This window comes from Cottoperca gobio, chromosome 12, assembly GCF_900634415.1.
Source record: "Cottoperca gobio chromosome 12, fCotGob3.1, whole genome shotgun sequence".
Taxonomy (NCBI): domain Eukaryota; kingdom Metazoa; phylum Chordata; class Actinopteri; order Perciformes; family Bovichtidae; genus Cottoperca; species Cottoperca gobio.
Genome location: NC_041366.1, coordinates 12,032,071 through 12,052,771, shown reverse-complemented (window position 1 = coordinate 12,052,771; position 20,701 = coordinate 12,032,071). Strand labels below are relative to the sequence as shown.

The window sequence follows — 20,701 nt, the reverse complement described above, 5'->3', positions numbered from 1 at the left end:
GTTCCTGTTAGTTTTGTTCGTCTCTTCTTTTTCAGACACCTGAAAAAGACACAATACAAAATGTGTCAACCAAAACAATAGAATGTTATGAGGAAAAAAATAACATATTTCTTATAAAACTATAACACAATGCAAAGGACATAATGTATTTATTCTTTACCTGCATTTCATGGTCTTCCTCTTCCTTCTCTAGCAGGTCATCTGTACTCAGATGCTGCCCTCTGCAGTCTGATTTTACCTTTTCTACACCAAGCACACACACAATATTAAAGCTACAGTACACACAATATATATATTTGAAACATTTCCCCATATATTGAATATACAAAACCACAAAAGGTGAATATATAAAGAAACTGGTGTACTATGGTGTACTCACTTAAATGCATTGTTGAAATATTTGTGTCTGAAGCTGATCTCTGCCGAAAATGTCTGTGAGAATAATCTTTCCGCTGCTGGGGTTCACTGGAACTGTGATCTGCACTTTCTGTATTTTCAAGCGTTCGACAAGAAGAGGGGTCCTCCTCAGCAGCTTTAGAGTCACTCTGACAAGCTTCAAGAGTCTGAAAGAGTCAAGTGATAGGAAACGTTTTTTTAATCATGCTTTGATTCATGTGAACCCCAAGCCTGCAAGAAGACATTGTGTCATCACCAGTTTTGACAAGCTCATGTTTAAATACTGTGGAAAGTATGATTACAACTTATTAATTGCTTTGCAAATATGTGATACATTAATGTATTTACCTGGCTCACTTCAATGTCTTGATGTTCCCGCAGGGCATCTGTCTCCATCTGTAACGCTCGGCTGTGCATCTGCTGTCTGGCAACTTCTTCTAACATTTGGCACACCTGCTCCAAGTAGCAGAGCCCAGGACTCAGTCCTTTCCTCTGCTTCGCACCAAGGTCCTGCACACATCATTAAGCAGGAAAAGCTTTACCTTATAGAATACACTAACAACACAATGTATACAAGCTTAGTCAACTTAAAAGTTATTGCTGTTCAAACACTCAAACAGTGTTTGAGAAATCCTGCAAAATGCTGCAGTATAAACAAATCATAGAGGGCATCATGTATGGATGGAATAACTTGTATACAGACATTCATGTCTCCCTCAGGATGAATTGCAATAATCTGGGTGATTGTGTTTAGTGATAATTACACAATGTTAGCTTGGTGATGGTCAACATTAGAACTACTGTTTAACATCTGCATGTTAACTTGTCATTGGGAACATGTTAGCATGCTGAAGTTAGCATTTAGCTCAAAACATTCCTGCCCCTAAGTGCAGCCTCGTCCATGCTCAGTGTTATTGATCAGTAGTGTTGGCTCTGCAACAATCACTGTTTTCATAATTGTCTCCAAAATGTCAGAAAATAGTGAACAATATCAATCAAAGTTCAAATTGAATTTGTTGTCTGACCAACTGTGCAGACCTCAAAGATATTCAATTTATAATTATAACTAATTCAAATCATTTATATTGATCAACCAACTTCATTCAGAGGAAAAGAAAAGAATACTGCAGAATTAGAGATAATTACTATTTCAATATCATCTCAGAGAGTTTGATGATTATGAAATTCTCCGCCCATTTTGTCAAGACAGAATAATGAAAGCGTAATTACATTTAATTACACTAATTGCTAAATAACTGGGTAATTATATCTACTTGGCATTAATACTCAGTATTCCAATAATTCTGGCCCTCATACAAGGAAACCGACCGACACACACCCAATGACTAGAAAAACATTGAAGATTTATTTAGACGCAAACGTTACAATTAAACCTGTTTACTTTCAACAGCTCTATCAACATGAACTGGTTCTCTGACTAATGCATGGCAAATCTAAAGAGGAATGTATCCAATGTTTGTTCACATTGTTGGTCAATATAAAAACATTTTTTCTCCCTCTGACTGCTAAACTGCCCCCGCACGACTCTAATCCATTTGTGTCGTGCCTTTGGGCGTAAAGACACCTGGGCAGACTGGTTTACGATCCTCGCTCCGTAGACGGGCTTGTGACAGGTTTTGAGCATGAAAGAGATCCTGTGTGACTAATGACATGTCTGTCCTGCTTTTATATTCGAGAGCAACTTGGTGTGTTGTCACCCTTTAACTACAGTAAAGGTAGATACTTTGTTAAACTTCTGGGACTTTCTTTCAGGCTTTCCTTTTACATTTACAAGCCTGGGCTGTGCAAGACCACACATGTTACCATGAAACTTATGTCGTCTTGAAACTAGTCGCAATAAAAGAACAAAAATAGAGCAGACACATATGGAAATATTTGTTATCTCTTCTGTTTTTTCCTCCCCAAAAAATCTGAATTCTTAAAAATTTGAACACTTTTTGGTTTGTGGCGTTAACATTATCTCACCTCTGATCTTGTCTGAGCTGGCTGCTTGGTACAAATCATAGACCTCGGCCGTCTGCATATGTCTGACATCTGCCTCGTGGGCACTGATGGGTTGACTGTCCTCCTTGGGCCAAAACTCCCTGACCTTTGACCTCTCACTAACTCCGATGTGGGCCGTTTGGGTAAAAAAGATGTTCCAGGTCCTCGCCTGAGTACCACATCCACTGTGAGCGGCTCTTTTGGGTTGCTGTTTAGACGTTTGGAGTCAGTCTTCTTTAGTAATTGCTCCACTTTTAAGTGCAAAGCTGTGGCGCTCTCCTGAGCTCTGCTGGGACAGAGGTGCGGGGAGGAAGAGGAGAAAGAGGGAGGCACAGGAGAGAAGAGGACAGGAGACTGTGATGTTGAGGCCAGAGTGAGTCCGTCCCGTTCTCTTTCTGGTGTAAAAGTGTCTATTTCTATCTCTGTTGAGACAGAAGAGGGAGTGGCAGGTAAGGACGTGACAGAGCTGGCTGTCTCCACTCCAGAGTCCACCGATGCTGTGCGCAGGTTTGTCCCCATGTCGGAGGAAGGCGTTGGAGGGTCTTCATCATCATTTCCAAGACATGTTGAGTCCGAACACTGCTCTTCTTCAGTTACCCATGCCTCCATAAGGTTTCCAAAGCTCCTGTATAGATTCATCTTCCCTTTGTCCCTCACACCTCTGCTTCTGATCTGCAGCAGGAGAATGAAGGAGACAACATACGCAGTCTTTAGCTGAGGGGAACTGGTGAAGTAGAATTCAAAACATCCCGTTTGATCCGCCTCTGTTGCTTCACCACGCCTCTCCCCATCATCTGTCCTGTCACAGCGCGGAGCTGCATGTTCATACCCGCTCTCTTCTGTCAGTAAATCGTGGGAATAGAGTGACTCATTTGCACATGTTATTTAGAATGTTAGAATTACACCTGTAAGAAATCCAAGACATAACAAGAACAAGCCATGACATGGACACATTCACAGACAGCATTCAGAATGAAGTAAGACATAAACTTTCTCAGAACTGCCAATAAAATGTTTCCCAAAACTTGAGACGGAAACAAAACTCCCTTCTATGACATACATGTCCTAAACTACCTAACCCATGCATTCATGAGTGTCAGTAGATGAGATGGGTAACATAACATGTTAAAATTCCTCAGTGGATATGCAGCATTACGGTATGTGTGTGACACGGAAACAGTAAACTCTGTTTCGTCATTTCAACAAACACAGATTTATCTGAGAGTGCAGGAATGTGTAGAGTGCACACTCCTGTCTGCAGATATGATCTACATTCCCTGGTGAACAGTGGCAGCATCTGGTCAAACGCACAAGATCAAATACATTCCTGGAAACACAAAAAAAATATTTTGAGTCAGTGCCCACAGTCATATCTATTGTTGCCCTGATGAAAGTTTTTTTTTTTTATGTACTTATACATAAACAAACCTATGCATCCATGCTCATACATACAGTACAGTACCCACATCCACCCACTATTCTTCTACATGTGATACATATTTATTAAAGTAAGATTAGTCTTTTTTTATGTGCTGTTGCACCCGATGTATTCATGTTCACAACAAAGTGTATATATATATATACTATATACACTATTTTGTATCCCCAGGTATTTTGGTTGTGTGTGGTTGTTAAAATAAAACAGGGTCAAATGTTTTTAAGTATGTCTACAGTTAAGGACACTGAGGTTGTCGTCTGGTTTTTTTAATTTATTCTGCGATGTTCGGCGGCATGAAAAAGCGTCCAAGCACAAGCACAAGCACGCCCAAGAGGCACAAAAACATACACTGTCAATGACTCCATTTGTGACAAGAACTGTTTCAGAGGCAAACCAAGTGACCAAAGCTGAGGGAAAGATGTCAATGCTTTGACCAAAAATAATGTAGCCTTCAGCTAGCCTTGAGGCAGGCAAAGTCTGCAACCTTTGTTTACAACAGTTCCCTTGAAGATGCTAGGGACTCCCACACTGAATAAAATGTATATATGCAATTAAAATACATACATCTTATAAACATGTCTGTACAAGTAATACATATTTTAAATAAACATGTATTTCCTGAATGTACTGGTCCCTTATGTGTTTACATTTACATTATATGGGTAGGGGCTGGGTGGCTGAAAGCTGTAAAGGTATGGACGGAGTCGGCCAGAAAATGTCCCTTATTTTGAAATTCCAATGTTGACAGGTATGCTGTTATGTGCACTGGTCACTTTAAACAATTCTTCTCCCCATACTATTAGGAAAAAACGCAGGAAGTCGCTAGGGGGCGTCGTTGAGCATTTCTCAAGAATATCTATGTATCTATTAAAAAGTCACTTAATAATAAATCGCCTGCACTCCCTTTTTAACACTATAATCCCATCAGAAATAAATACAGGAGTGGAGCATCCTGATGTTGTCTAGTGTTAGTCAGTCTGTGTCACAGCAGGACCGTTACTTACATGTTCTAATAATCACTATACATTTACAGTTCTCTAATGTTCTCTAGTCTATATAGTATAATAGACAATAGTATTTTGACAAAAAAAAGTGTCGGTGCCCGCGTCACTTTAATTTAAGCTCCATCAGTGTTTGCGTCTGATTCTCTGTAGCAACCAGCAAACAGCGCGCTCACGAGGGCGAGCTGCTTCAGCCTCAAACAGGACCAACATGGAGGAATACGCGCCGACAATCAGCAAAGTCTTGCTGACACCTGATCCACATTATATACCGGGGTGAGTACATGTCTCCTGACACGAGATTTATTTTTTAAAAGGAAGAAAAAAAAAACATATCCTTTTATAAAGATAACATAATATATATATATATATATATATATATATATATATATATATATATATATATATATATATATATATATATATATATATATATATATCATAACTGGGCAGGGTTTAAAAGCTCATTATCACTTGTAAATTATTAGAATTCATTAGAGGAGAACATGTCAAATCATTTATTTGATTAAGGTTTTGTCAGAGTAGTGTTACATCTAGGCTGTATGGTGTTTTTTCCAGCCTTATTTGCTGTTGTTATTGTTATGTGCTGCATTATTGAGTAAGGTTTCCCTATTAATTTGTCCCCCAATTGCATTTATCCACTACATTCAACTGATTGTCTCAGAATGTGTGTGTTAAATCTATTAATACACTATATATATATATATATATATATATATATATATATACTATAAATGTACCTACATTATATCTTATTGTTTCCAACTGCAAAGCTGCCACTGAGGCCATATAGAGTGTGTGTGTACAACAGACTCCCTGCTGTGTTCAGGTATTCAGGGTATTGCCCACAGCTCAAGTATAATTTGGGGAAGTCTTACGGCCAGCTCACAGCCGAGCTGCTGACCAGTCCTGAGGGGAAACACTCCAATCATCTGGTCCTCCACACGGGTCACGTCCCCTCCACAGAGACACTGAGAAGCATCCCTGACAGTAACTTGAGAAAGATGATACCAGGATACACAGGTAGGTATCACACAGGGGTCAACAGCGTGACTGTACACCTCATGGCAAATTATTTCATATTGGGGACAAAATATGAAAACATTTAAATGGACAACATGTTATGAACCTATTTATGATGTAAAATAACTAAATGGTAGTATGTGTCAATTATAATGTAAATTTAGCAATACACCTTTAAATATGTGAGTTTTCATAGCAACCATGAGACCATGTGAACATGAGAATAATCTGTGTCCAAGTGGTGAATTATTAAGTATAAACGAGCAGTTAAGTGGAACAGTGTGGTTTTATTTGCTCTGTGGGTCAACAGGATATATATCTTTCAAATCTTTCTAAAAAACCATTTAGATGTTACTCTGAATTATCTACAGTACTGCTTCATCGTCCTTTTATAGTCCCTAATTCTTCACACTGTGATCTGTGGATTATCCATAGTTACAGGGACACTGTTTCTGGAAAGAGTTGTTGATGTTAATTGTTTTTATAATCGAACAGAGGAACAAAATCACCTCCATTGTATTGGGGCGGAGGCAGAAAAAGACAGCTACTTCAAAAACTGAGCGAATAAAACCAAAAGGATCTTCATGGCTAGACACCTAGAAATCCAGGTGAACCTTAAATGTCGGTTGTTGCTGTTTTAGGCTTCATCCCAAAAAGTCAGAACTACTTTGCCTGCACCTACTCTGAAACGTGCCGTAAAGCGTTGTCTGAGTTTTACCAGGATGGGCGTACGAAGGTCCAACTGCAATCAACAGACCTGCCAGCTGTTGTCAACTACACCAACAAACAGTTTGAAGTAACTCGCTCTCTCTCTCTCTACACACACTTGCACACCCCACACACACACACACACACACACACACACACACACACACGTACCTCTGAATAGGTTCAGTCTTGTTTAATTATCCATAGTGGAACTCCAGTAATGTAATCCACCCTGAGGCAGAACTGGTCAGCTATCCAGAAGGGCCGGCCACAGATTCACCAATTAGGTCTGAGATTCAAATAATTTAACAGAATACAGACGTAAACAGCAGCATAATATAAAAAAAGATTTATGGCACAAATTTCCCTTCACTTGCACTAAGTTATTGATGTCATTTTTACTGCAATAGGTTTACATGAATCCTATGTTTATTGGTATCACATGTATTGTTATGTAAAATCTTTGTTCGTATGATTTCAGAGTCATGCATGTTTTAATGGTTCTCTGTTATCATTTGACCCAGAGACCAAGACCCCCCTTGACAGAAAACTCCAACAAAGTGATGATCCGATCATACAGACCCTTAAAGTCCTTCACCTCCACTGGAAAACCATACTTCATGGACGATGATAACCCGCACAAGTACTTTATCTCAGGTACAACAGAGAACTTTAACAGTTGTTTTCAGTGAAATGCATTAGGCCTTAAACCTGCAATAGCAGTTGATATGGAAAACAATTGCCTATATACACATCCAGCATAAAATAATAAAATTAGCATTCAGTTTTTTACATTTTGAACTCTGCTTCTAGCTCTTTTTTGGTCTCCACCACCTCTTTAGTTGCTAAAGTCTCCACTCTGTTTACCAGATTGTCGCTTACTTTGTCAGTCTGCCGTTGGTGCTGGGCTGAGATAACGGCAGCTTGCAGTGGCTGGAAATGCAACTGCGTGGGCAGTACAACAACATCGATAGTGGCTTTTATACTTTTTTTGTCTTGCATACAATGCCAAAGAATTCCTCCAATACTCCCGCAGCTCACTGAGTGATGTGTTTTTACAGGTTTTACAGGGCATGTGCCAAAATCTCGCTTCCTATTTGGCAAAAGTTTCCCCGTCACTACCAACCAGGCACTCATCCAGTTTGGGAAGCAGCAGCGGAATGACCCCACTTTCCAAGGCATCCCAGGGAGGAAGGAAAGTCCAACTCCCATGCCCACGATCTATCCATCAAACAAGGCTGTGGTGCCGTCATTCACTGGACACATCCCAGGTCTGTGTCAGTGTTAGCAACACCTTTGCTTTGTGATCAGCTATTTTATAAAATATACTGAAGTGAGCATCAAGTTCAAGCATGTCTCACTCTACACCATCCCACAGGATACCAGTTCATGATTGGACATACTTTCCCAGAATGCACTGGAAAAGAGCAGCATCAAGAGGATCTCTCAGGCATAAAACCATATACTTCAATAAAATGACCATTAAAGGCAAGATGAAGTTGTGAGATGAGTCAAATTTAAGAACTTATAAGGAAGTCATCACATTAACATGAAACACATGAATAAACATGGGTACTGTTCACTGTTGGCATAAGAAGAAGTCTTTATTGACAGACTTTGATTGTCACTGGCATTAGAGGAAACATTTAGCGGTTGAGACAACAACGCTGGGTGAAATAATTTCATAAACTTCACATAATAACATTTAAAAAAACGGTATGAACACATTTTCTGTTCTTTCCTCTCATGTCTTACCACCACTCTGTTAAAATATAGCTGACACACATTTAAGTACCTGAAACAGCCACAAGATGGCTTATATTTGTGCAACTCAACAAACGTCACTGGAAGACATACTACTGCAAACAATTCCACACATTTTGAATTGCAGTGGCAGAAAATGTAAAACTCCTAACTCTACAGCAATTAAAACATTAACAGGGAGTTAAGAGACCTAGGAAGTACTGAAGCAACTATTGTACAAAATGGTTGTTAACTCATGCACCTACAGAAAATCCATGCTGGGGATTTGCTCAAGAAAGCAGGTTACTGGAAGTAAAACATCAATGACTATCCACAAGGCTGGTGTGTAGCATATTTGGCACTAATAAAGAGAGTATTGCTTTTTTTCCTGCCTATAGATGAAAGCTACAGCTATGGAGAGAATGACATATGAGAAATACATAATTTTGCACCACAAGAATGTCCAACAGTCTAAAGCAGGTCAATATTCAACTTTTTTGATCGATATCCGTTTACAGGAAATATATAAGATAGTTATTCAAGAGAGTGCAATTGCAAATGGAGGAATTGGCCCTAATTCATCAAGTTACTTCCTGGAAAAGAGCTCAAGGTCCTCTGTGGAAATGAATCAGCCTCTTACCGTATTCATAAAGCTTTATCTCACAACTAATATGAGAAATAACGATAAAATATACAACAGAGAGACATTTTAAGATTAGGAGTCAGTCACACCATCTGTTCGAAAGTTCAAACTAAGACCAGTTATATTGTAGGTGTTTACTAAGTTGAGATTCACACATCACTAAATTAAAACAGGTTGCTCCACAAAAACTAGTTCTTAGAAAACAAATGTGTCACTGCAATATTAACACCCAGTAACGTCCAGGTGTAACTGTAGCGTTCACTGAGAAAACTAACGTTGGCTTGCCGACATATGACCTGTTTGTTTAGATTGAAAAGTAAGAGACAATATATACAATATATATAACAAAGTACTACCAACTATAAACTGACAGTTAGATTTGATATTAGATTGGAACTTAAAATTGTTGTTTTTGGCAGTTATGCTACAGCTTGTGATGCTACAGCGACTTCATGTTTCCATAGATTGCTTTTAATTGGACAGCGAAACAAATGTTTCATTACACATGACTAACTCTTTACCAGTTAAAAAGATCCTTTAGTTTAAATGGTGCAACCTGATTTATTTTGAAAATAGAAAAGGGCACACAAACTAGGATGGATTTACGAATAGCTGGTGCAACGCAAATCTTGATGAATATGGGCCATTGCCAAAGCTGTTAGTTCTGTATTTAATGTGCTTTTTTGATCAGTTCAGCGCTGTGTATGTATTATCATGCAGTTAAGACTTTTTGTTATTACAGTATATAGGCCCGACTCTGTCCTGCACCCTCTTCAGTTTTCAGTAGTCCTTGTTAGTCTGAGCTCCTCCTAGCTTCATTGACCTGATGGATTGAGCCAACAGTCCAAGCTGCGATCTGTCAAAACGCAGCCACTGCGATGGCCGTCTGTACCTATGGAAGCAATCATATAGAGTTATCGGTAATGAGTCAGTCTAACATCAATCTAGATCACAAATCAACCAAAGAATACATTACAGTAGTAAGAAGATCAAACAACTACATCTGTACTTGTTCTCATTGCTCACTGTTAGTTCTTACCTTCTGGTTTGTGCTCCACTGTGACTCTGAGAAACTGTCTCTGTTCTGGTGGAAGAATCGGCTGCTCCAAACAGTTTGGCCCAGCGCAGCGCACCCTGACATGGACTCTTAGCCTGGACACAAGTGGAGGCAATTGGGGTCCGATTGTCTTTCTCTCCCCTCCTGTCTTCATGCCTGCTGTCCATACTTATTTGAGACCATGTAGCTGCATAATTCTGGCTACAGTCCTCCCCTTCAACCCCACCATCCATAAGGTCAAGCTGTTTAGGCCACCACTCTTGAATGGGAGCTAATGGACTCCTGTTAGCCTGCAATCCTCTGAAATCCTGCTTAAAGCAATTCTGAGAACTGAGAGACTCTTGGCGATGCAGACCTGTGTGGTGTAAAAGCTTAGTTTGCTGAATGTGGCTGCTGTCTACCTTTTTGTCAGCTTGCAGTAGTGGCCAGCTGGTTACTAGGAAGGCTGAACACGGTGGAGGTAGAGAAACACCCTGCTCCTCCGAACACAGCTGTCTGTTACGTAACAGACGGGGCTCCAGGAGCAAGTTGAGGTCAAAGGGCAACACAGAGAGCGGCTGCAGCAGAAGTAGCAACTCCTGAAACAAGGGCTGACACTGACCCAGTGACATGGACAGGAACCCCCAAGAATGGTAGTATGTTGTCACCAAATCTGTGGAGACAGTTACAGGTGTGAACACACAAAGATCCAAACTTTTATTTATTCTCAGGGACAATTCACATTGATCAACATCATTGTAAATGTGCTAGTGTTAGCCAAATGGCTATTTTTCAAAAGGATTTAACAAGGGGCTCTGTGGAGCTGTAATTGAGCTAAATTCTTACGCCAGCATGCTAACATGCTAACATGGTCACAATGTTGTTTGTTAGCCCTTTCAGCCACCTCTCACAATTTTCCTTAGCAAAACATCTGACCTGCGATGGACAATAACTAAGAAAACAAAATATAATTCTAATTAATGCGCTGGTTTAGAGGTTATATTACCAGTGTTCATCATCTCCGTTTAGCATGTTTACCTGCTAATGATTGCTAATTAGCTAACGCAACGTTCATAAACAAAAGCATTGGACAAATGTAAATAGGACCTGATAAAGGAGCTAAATGGAAAGTCAAGACATCACCAAATGATTTCGATTATTCTGTAGGGGACATAAATATTGGTATTACATTTCATGATAGTCCTTTCAATAGTTGTTTAGATATTTTAGTGTGGACAATTTTACATTTTGCCTCACTGCTAGTACAGTAAATTTAATGTGCGCTCACCTTTTTGACTCTGAAGGTGACTGAGCCAGAATTCCAAAGCTCTCAAGCTGAAAGAGAGCAAATTAACCAACACAAGATTAACTCTCATGCGTGCAGTAATTTCATTAGTATCATTAGTGTGATTTTAGGTAATCTTACTTAATCAGGCCCATGATGAAGGCTCTCAGTCTCATGCAGTGGCTGGAGAGCTGGGGATATTGTCTGATTTTGCAGACCAGGCTGCGAAGGACCTTGGTGGATGGACCTGTTGCAGACAGACCCAAAATACTTAATCAAAGAGCCCACAACAAACAGTGAACCACAAACAATGCTGTTCCCCAAGTACATCACACCAGCACATTCATGGCACTTCCTTTGAATCATGATAATTCTAACAAAATGTACCGATCCTAGTAGAGACCTCCACCACGCTCCAGGAGTGGTTGCGCCGCTGCCCGATAATGAAATCCAGCTTGTGATCTCTAAGACCGTCCTCTAAAATATTCTGGATTGCTGGACACAAATGTTCGAGGACCAGACCCGCAATTGTGGGACTGCAAGAGCTGTTACCCAGCCGCATCTGAGGCAGAGGAAAAGAAATATGATACAGTATCTTTCCTGCTGCTGACACATGTTATTTGACTCCTGTACTGCAATGCAAGTAATTTCAGTTTGGCGCTTTTCCATTGTGACACATCCTTCAAGTTGCTTAGCTCTGCCAAATGCATACCTTTTCTTCTGGTTCTCTGCTGCTGCCAAAATGAGCCATGATCAAATCCACCGCCCTGCTCACAGACCTCAGCAAACCTAGAGACATTGGATGAGCTGAAGTTGTAATTAATGCTTCATACATTGTTTGGGCAGATACAAAACATCGATGTATTAATATATACAATACGTGTTACATTGTAAATCCCATTTTATGTCATTGCCATGTATTATTTTCGTCAAATATTCAGAATCTGCTAGTGTGGTGCTATAATTCTAACTAAGCTGTTGTTTCTTGGATTTGTGATTCTAGTGCAGTAGTTTCCATTGTTCTGTCTTGTCATTTCTAGAAGATTCTTGGTAATTTGTATTGGATACAGGTTGAAATTATGTTAATGTATGTCAGATGTTTTACTTGTTTTAGGACTCAATAATGAACAAAACTCGCCAGATAAGATTTCCCCCTCACTATCTGGGTCAGTGCATAGAAATATAAGAGATTACTTTTAGGGTTCATTATCATATTGCAGGAATGCAAATGTGAAAGTGAACTAAAGATGAAAGAGTCCATTTTAGCAGCGATCCTCATTGACTTGCTTTCCCCTGCCTTGCTTTCTTCATCTCATACTGGCTCGCCTCTGCAAATGTCAGTAAATTCTTTATGCATGTTGATGCTGCCTGCAGTGCTGCACCACACTGACTGTTCACCACAGCGTCTCTATCCTTGATTATGCATCACAAGAGGTTCACATTTATAGAATCAAATTTGCACCAAGTGGCCCATATGGTAAAACCAAATGAATAGGTGTGTTTATAAATCATTAACACTGTTTCTACTGCATCATTCCCCCTCTCTTCTTCTCTTGGAGCTTGCAATCGCTCACACATAGGCTACAGAGCAGAAGGCTCAGCCAATCCCGTGCAGGGAGAGTTAAAAATAGGTCATGTTTGAGAGGAAGCCCCTTCAGGGTATTGGAGGCACTACTGCAGCACAGTGAGTTTCACTGGATAGACAATCTAATCATTGCTGTTACTGGGTCACTTTTTTTAAAAACTCCATTCAGATTTCAATGTTATATACTCTATGTGTTTACACACACTTATACCAGTCCTAATTGGCCTCACCTCTCCTCTGAAGATGGCTGATAGACATGGACTCATACGATGTGTCGGGTGACAGGCAGAACTCTGTGGGCGGCCTGTCACTCAGGATCAGAGATTCAATGTGCTGACTCTGACTCTGCTTCCCACTGAGCCCAGCAGAGTCCTTGATTTGCAGCCCAGAAGCAGCCAAGGAAAGCAGAGAACTCAAAGAGGAGAGAGGAGCTAAAGAGGAGAGGGCAGCTGTAAAACTATTGTGAAAAAAGCCGGTGTCCGCTGCAGGTGCAGCCTGGTACTGAGGGAGCTTCTTTTCTGGTTGTACAGTTGTGGGAGGAGACAGGGACACCTGCAGGTTTGGGTGATGGGCGTCAGTGGTGAGGAGTAAAGTGGGTGGTGTATGAGAGAATATTGCATGGTAGGAGGTCTGGGACTGATTTGGACTATTGGGCTCAGTGTTGGCATGGCTCTGCTCAGGGGAGAGGTTAATAAGATCCTGGTAGGCGGGACTTTTAACAAGGTACGACTGATGTGGGGCTGAAATCCGATTTGAAGAAGTGGTAGTTTTGCCTGAGTATGGGCTTGTTTTATCTTGAGCCAGTCTGGGCTGTGGGCTGCTGTAGGTTGGGTCCAGGCTGCTTTTTGATGTACATGGACTTGGGCGTTCTTGGCTTCTGCTGGACTGGCTCCATGCTCGTCTGCTGCTGAAGCACTCTGGACTTGGCGTGCAGGTGGAGCAGGTGTCAGAGCTGGAAGGAGCCTCCAGGAAAATGGGGCAGTGATTGCCCATTGGTGATGGCTGAAGATTAGAAAAACATTGGCTGCTTTTGCCCTTGAACTTGAGGCCTGGTTGGGAGCCACCAGACTTGGTGCTCTTCTGATTTATGTACTGCTCCAGAAGACAGCCCAAGTGCTGGGTCTGAGGTTTGCCTGCAGGGACCAGAACAAAGGGCTGTATGGGCAGTGAGGTTGGTCTCTGGGCCTTACTGTAGCGCACCACTGCATTTTCCAATGAACATGCTCCTGAGATGGGGGTAGAGGATAAAAATAAATTAAATATATGTATTCACTTTATACTACACAAAACAAATGATGGTATTGTATCTTTGCATATTTTGCTCTCTCATTCAAAACCAAGCAACAACTGTTTTTTTCATTGCCTTACCCTTCTCAGTAGCATCCGTATCACAGTGCTCCTGGTGCAGAATCAAAGATGGCTGTGTGGACGCAGTGCTTGTGCCTTGGCATTTGATGCTATTTGGGCTATACTGGATGGGGCACAGAGAACAGGACGTTTGGGATAAGTTTTGGATGCTCGATGTAGGTTTCTTCCTGCAGAGGAATTTCTCTGCGGAGGTGGTGGCAACTTGGTAATCACAGGTCTGACACTGAGCGCAATCAAACTGTGTGGAGAACCTCTTTTCCTTTTGCCGATCCTCTTCCTCCTGATAGTGATACAGAAAAGAAATGACTGTTTAGGTTTAAACAACCTAATCACATAACATATTTGTACAAAATGTGGTTATAATGAGGTTTATATTATAATGTATACTGCTTTCAAAATTGCTTTTAACAGATCTATAAAGCACTAGTGCCTTTATTCAATTGTGTTATTTTCTCAATAATCAAATTGTCGCTGTCTTGTAAAACCCATTTAGGAGTTTTAAATTATTTAAATAGTGACAACTTTATTAATACCTCAGCCAAGTAAGTTATGTTTTTGGTTTGGTAAAACTATTGGACCGATTTAAATGAAACGGTGGAAGGGTGTAGCATAGCGAAACATAGGAAACATAGCGAGATAGGGCATTTGACCAAAGCAGAGGTCTGCGCTCGCTAAGTGACCTTCTAGTTTAAATAGTAGTATTTTGTTGCCATTTTTCATTATAATCTACAGTATGTTTAGCATACTGTGTTATTGCAACATTACCTTCTTGACTTCTTTGTGTTGTCCTTCTGTTTTATGATCAACAAAGAGGTGCTCAGAGGGAGGGAAGGGGCTACTTCTGCTCTGACCCTCAGGGCAGCCGGACCAGGCTGGACTGGGCGACTTTGAGGAGAGGTCACACGTCACAAGCTTGTAGTACTTCTGGTTGGTCCCCATGGCCAATGTGGCCTGGCTTTGGAGACAGGCAGCCAGGTCTGAAACCTCCAATGAGGAGAGACCCGGAGGTGGCGGCTCCAGGGAGTAAAGATTGCAGTTAGAGTCGAGACCTTGAGGAGACCAGCAGGAAGCACAGGGCGTTGTGTCAATATTCTCTTTAGGGGGAGAGTTGACTGCCATGTCATCATGTTGGAGGTCCCTGGCTGGAGTCTGAGGAACGGGTTGGAGGTTGAGGAACACGGATCCCTCAGAGAACTGATAGGGGTGAACTGCAGGACTGCTGGGGTCATGAGGCGTGGCAGGGTTGTTGCTCCTGTTATAGATAGTGCAGAAGTTAACCAAGACGCCATCAGAACTGTTACAGGAAGAGTCGCTGACATACTCTGTGTGACTGTTGGAGAACAGCTCTGGGGAACATTTGTGTTGTCGGTGGATGCTGCAGCACATGTTATCCTTCCGTCTGTCTGAGTCCCGCTCTCTATAAGCCATTGCCGTGATGCCAGATCTGCATTCAGTGGGCAGTGATTGCGGCTGGTGAGGCTGGTTAGAGAGCCACTCTTGGTCACTCTCAGTACGGTCAGTATGCCCGTGGGACATTGTATTATTTCTGGCACTATTACTTAGAGGCCAGTTGGAATTCCCATGCAACACAAAAGACGAGTCCTCGTGATATCTGTGTAGATTATCTCCATCACTATCTTCATCTTCCTCATCCTCATCCAACTCTGTGTTGGGAAGGAATGAGTTGTGTAAGCGCAGTGAGTCTCTGGCTCCAGAGCTTTCCTTCTTCAGATGGGAACTTGTCTCCTCCGGTGACGAGTTGGAGTCGTCCCTCCCGCTGCTGTCACTGGCCCCCTCCTCCTCCGCCCGGTCCTCGTTGAGACTACCGTAACTGTTGGAGAAACATCTTCGGCCACCGGCGAAGGCATGCTCCCGGTTTAGCGAGTCTCGCTCTGGGAGGGACACGGCTCGGGTCAGGCCTACTGAGCACAGCCGACCGGGCCTCTTGGCCGAGCTGCACAGGGCCTGGACAGGAAGTTGCCAAGTGGGAAGCTGAACCATGGGGAAGTGGCACGCTATCAGGGTGTCCCCTGAGTGACTGGGTGCTCCGATCATGCTGCTGGGTCAGGCTGGACCATGGAAACTGTCTCCATGTTCCTAAAATGTAATCCTGAGAATTAAATAGAATTAATTAACTTATAAGTGCAATGAATCTGCTTTGAATGTGTTATCAGAAACATATTCACAACAATGCAAAGGAATGCATACAAGAGTACAATGGTAATATGAGTGGATATACAAAAAGCATAAAACAATCAATTACTTACTACCACTGCTACTGTGTACACAGTTTGGTTGTCAAGAGTGAAAAGGTTGATAAAGTTGAACATGGCAGTATTAGAATCTTTAAGTGATTCTGTAGGAAAGCCTTGGGAGTTTACTGTAGGTCTAAACTCTGTCTAAGGTCTGCACAGTTGGACGATGGAGACATGTTTTAATGCTGACTGTAAATGTATTCAGTATAAAATGCATTTTTGTTGTTGGTGTCTGCATATAAAGTGTTTATGTTTATCTCCCTCTGCATCTGCTTCTTGATGTTTGGACTCAATGACCCTGCTAGCTGTAATGCTGTGATAGGTTTAAAGCCTCAGGGACCCACTTTTAGTTGTTAAAAAAAGTGAATCTGTAATTCTGGAGTATAAGCATCCCATCAGCATAGACAAAGATACTAAAGCACAACTGCACGCTGCTGCTGTCAGAGTGTGCTCCCCCACACACCGCTGGTCCTCCAGTCAAAGACCTACTATGTTGTCTGCTTCTGGCCCTCAGCACAGCCTACCATCCATAATTCAGTCAACCATTAACAAACCCCTCCTCTCGCTGCCTGGGCCAACCAGAGTCTCTCACAGTTACTCAGCTGCTCTGTATCTAGGGCAGCTGCACTGCAGAGATGCTCCGCTGGCTCTACTAAGAGTAAATACATTTTCAGTTTAGTTAATTTAACAGGCACAACCATATTCATATGCATTGCTCCTCGTTTTAGTCATCTATACACAGGCAGCATAATAATGATAATCCTCCCTTCATGAAACACAACTATGACTATTGCTAAATTAATAAAAAAAAAAGTAATTACAAAGCACATCAAATATTATATTCATATAGTCATGAAATATATATTTTTATAATTATTAGTAATAATTAATGTTGCAAGGATACAAGTAAACTTAATTTACTGATATCTGCCTTCAGCAGTGTTACATGTTGTGAATTTAAACTAGAATCATGTTCAGACAATTCAATATTTTAGATGCTACATCCTCTTCAGACATTGTTTGGGGCTTTATGTCGTCAAATCGTCAGGCATCGGTTCATAGACGCTACTGTCTGGGCAGCAGAACGTGGGTAAACAAACAACATCTGTTGCAGATCACCATGAAGAGGTAATCCTCTTTATCATCACACTGCTACAATAAACAACATCCGTACCATGGCAACAAATAGAAATCATATCAAAATACGCTAACAGTCAGAAATAGTGAACCTTTCTTCAGAGCTCTAATTCAAACAAAAAGTACAAAATTAAGCATTTATGAACACCAGAGCTAAGGTTTTATTGTAGGCACACATATAGTCTATTTCTAGTCTAGTAGATAGACTGTGTATATAAATATGATCTAATTATTGTAACCGACAGAACATCTATTTCTATATGTTTTGAGTTAGAGGCAAAATAAAATAAAAGATCTCTCCCCTCATGTAATGTGTAAATAGAGTTGTGTTTTGTTGTGAATGATTTTTTTCTTTTAATGTACACTACTATGAGCAGAATGAAAAAAGAAAGAAAATAAATGACATTGGATTATTAAGCTATTTGAAAAAAACAACAACAACAGACTATTGTTTGGCACGTAGTTGCATAACTCGACTAAGCTCAGGAGGAAGTGCAGGTAGGCCCTTAATCATACAGCCTTGAGCAAGACACTGAATCCCCAACTGCTCTCAGTGTGTCTGTAGGTGTTATCAGATTTTTAACATTCGTCCAACAGACTTTGACAGACTCATTTTAAATCAATACAATGTTGTTGTTTGATTATTAGGATCTGGGGATGTAATATAAGGTACAATATAATATTCAAAGGTTCGATTTGCATTGAATCTGGATTTATCCCCGTTTATTTTTAACAGTTAAATAATTCGATTCCACAGGAAAGTAGGCCAGTGGGAATGCAATTTCACTGCAAAGCGGATACGACTCTTCCCTATTATTATCACTGCTGGAGATTCCCTAACTTGCAGCTCTATCCTCTGGGCACTGGAGCACAAGGAGATGATTGTGATTAACTGAGCTAGTTCACTAGAAATGTCAGGTCAAGTCAGCCAGCTCATATGAAAGATTGTGTGGTTCTGTGAAAGCAAAGAGTCTGAGGTCCTCTGTTGTTGACGTTGTGCTGCTTGTTATCTCTCTGATAATGAGACATGATTACAGCTCACGTCGGCCTGTATCGTGATAACTAAAGTTTCAGTAAGAACTCAATAATAGTTGAACATGATCCGATCTAAAGAGTAAAGACATATGAGAAGAGGAAGGTCACAGACTGCAGTACCAGGTACCTGTGTGTGTCTGTGTGTGTGTGTGTGTGTGTGTGTGTGTGTGTGTGTGTGTGTGTGTGTGTGTGTGTGTGTGTGTGTGTGTGTGTTGGTTTTCATGCTGAAAGTGGCTGAAGTAGGACAACATGTTAGACACAACAAGAGATGCACACATGACAAAAGAACAACCCATGACAGAAGTAGCATCTGTCTCTCTTTCCTCCACACGCACTATCACACACTCACACACATACAGACGGACTAAATCCCGAATAAAGTAAGACAAAAGATTGAAATCAATACAGCTGAATAATTGACTTCAGGGCAAAGTAGATAAAGCTCATAAAAAAGACAAGCACTCGTGCATTTGCTCCACCACCGGTAAATCTCCTGATATCCTTTAATATTATCACCTACTTGATAACAGTCGTCAGTCAAAGGTGATGTCCTTCTTCTTCCAGGTGTTTAAATAGGCTAAGTGGTTAGATCCAAAAATATGCATTTAAACAATTATTTAAATACAGAAAATCACGCGAGTGCTCGATGCACTTCTGACGTCAAAGATGCATTAGAAAGCTGATTTTTTTAGATCTATTACCTGATATCCGCAATATCCGGAATGTATAATTATATTATAGCGTAATATGAAACCGGTCAGACATAGAGGTCCGGACAGACACAGCGGACCCCACGCCGCCGCTTCAGCAGCGCTCAGCTTGACGGATATATTACGTCACGCAGGCTTTAACCAATGAAGAGGGAGAAGCGCCTGCCTCTCAAAGTATCAAGACAACTGGTCGGGAAAGAGTTAATTATTTAAACCTGCGTTGTTTTTTTGTTTTATTTTGAAAGAAATATAAAAATAGACATCATCATGAGTAAGCAGATAGCAAAGTGCATGAAAATATGATTGTCTGTCACAAATATGACATAAATAAGTTTAACATGAGGGAACTCATTCCTAACTTTTCATCCTTATATTCTCTAAAATAAGGATACTTTTAGATGATCATTAACATCAGAAAATGTAATAATAAGAATAAGAATAGGGCTGCAAATAACGATTATTTTCATTATCTGTTCATCTGCAGATTATTTGTATGATTAATCATTTAGTGTATGAAAGGTAAAACAATCCTGATAAAATGTTGCGCCATCTTCAAATATCTTGTATTGTTTATTGTAAGCAAATCCTCTCATTAGAGAGGCTGGAATCAGATAATATTTGGCACTTTTTCCCTATCTTAAAAATTACAGAAACCATTAATTGATTAGCAAAATAGTTTTATTATTTTAATATTTTTCTGTCGATCAATTAATTGATTAACCGACTAATTGTTTCAGCTCTAAATAAGAAGAATGAATCCCCACATCAGAAACAAATACTATTAGCTTGTTTGTAGAACTATTCAGTGCAAGTGTTTGAATGGATATAGACATAATGCATAAAGTCACAATAGTGTCATGAATTTTAAAGAGTTAGTTTATAAAATACTAGTTATTTGGTCAAATCACAAATGTGCTGGTGGTCTATTCATCTCACTAAACCTGGCTCAGCTCGCCCTCTAGTGGCGAAAATGAGCAGAGTTCAGCTATTGAGGCAATCATTTAAAAGGAGGTTGTACAATATGTGTCATGTTATTAACTCCATTATAAGTAAAGCATCAAAGTAATTCCATGTGTTGATATATTCTATGGTGATAAGAGAGAATAAGCTTCATCAAGTCTACATGTTAACCGGTGTAAGTGCTGGATGGAGCCACAAGCTCCATTAGTACAGCAGTGATAGCAGAGCATCGATCGTTTAACCAAATCTGATCAGCTCTCCTCATCAACACAAACCATAAAAGAGTTGAAAGCAGCTTTAACATTAGTTTTCTTTCCAAACCACACACACTACGAAGAATTAGACATATAAAC

At 40.6% G+C, this 20,701-nt stretch overlaps 2 protein-coding genes across 4 annotated transcripts; one reads left to right on the top strand and one right to left on the bottom strand.

Annotated features, from left to right (window-relative positions):
• The first annotated feature begins 5,011 nt into the window (after positions 1-5,011).
• cimip2b (ciliary microtubule inner protein 2B) lies at positions 5,012-8,081 on the top strand. The gene is made up of 6 exons (XM_029445459.1): positions 5,012-5,115; positions 5,690-5,883; positions 6,525-6,679; positions 7,116-7,248; positions 7,653-7,862; positions 7,970-8,081. The coding sequence occupies exons 1-6, from the start codon at positions 5,051-5,053 to the stop codon at positions 8,068-8,070; spliced, it is 858 nt and encodes a 285-aa protein (XP_029301319.1). The 5' UTR covers positions 5,012-5,050; the 3' UTR covers positions 8,071-8,081.
• Positions 8,082-8,098: 17 nt separating this feature from the next.
• On the bottom strand, positions 8,099-19,460 carry LOC115017194 (iporin). 3 transcript variants are annotated; one of them, XM_029445458.1, is made up of 11 exons: positions 19,199-19,460; positions 15,017-16,361; positions 14,252-14,531; positions 13,114-14,109; positions 12,011-12,087; positions 11,686-11,860; positions 11,440-11,545; positions 11,302-11,348; positions 10,436-10,686; positions 10,017-10,129; positions 8,099-9,869 (listed from the first exon to the last, which is right to left on the bottom strand). In XM_029445458.1, exons 2-11 carry the CDS (start codon positions 16,304-16,306, stop codon positions 9,758-9,760), a joined length of 3,447 nt encoding a protein of 1,148 aa, XP_029301318.1. In that variant the 5' UTR covers positions 16,307-16,361; positions 19,199-19,460; the 3' UTR covers positions 8,099-9,757. The 3 variants fall into 3 exon arrangements, with proteins under 3 accessions (XP_029301318.1, XP_029301316.1, XP_029301317.1); XM_029445456.1 differs by having other exon boundaries at positions 10,017-10,686; XM_029445457.1 differs by having other exon boundaries at positions 10,017-10,686; positions 19,380-19,437.
• Positions 19,461-20,701: the final 1,241 nt, after the last annotated feature.

Coding starts and splice junctions, on each gene's coding strand:
- LOC115017194 (XM_029445456.1), bottom strand. CDS start 16,306: ATGATCGGAGCACCCAGTCACTCAGGGGACACCCTGATAGCGTGCCAC. Junction 11,861..12,010: donor GCAGAGAACCAGAAGAAAAG/GTATGCATTTGG, acceptor CCTCTGCCTCAG/ATGCGGCTGGGTAACAGCTC. Junction 11,546..11,685: donor GGAGGTCTCTACTAGGATCG/GTACATTTTGTT, acceptor TGTCTGCAACAG/GTCCATCCACCAAGGTCCTT.
- cimip2b (XM_029445459.1), top strand. CDS start 5,051: ATGGAGGAATACGCGCCGACAATCAGCAAAGTCTTGCTGACACCTGAT. Junction 6,680..7,115: donor ACACCAACAAACAGTTTGAA/GTAACTCGCTCT, acceptor CATTTGACCCAG/AGACCAAGACCCCCCTTGAC. Junction 7,863..7,969: donor ATTCACTGGACACATCCCAG/GTCTGTGTCAGT, acceptor ACCATCCCACAG/GATACCAGTTCATGATTGGA.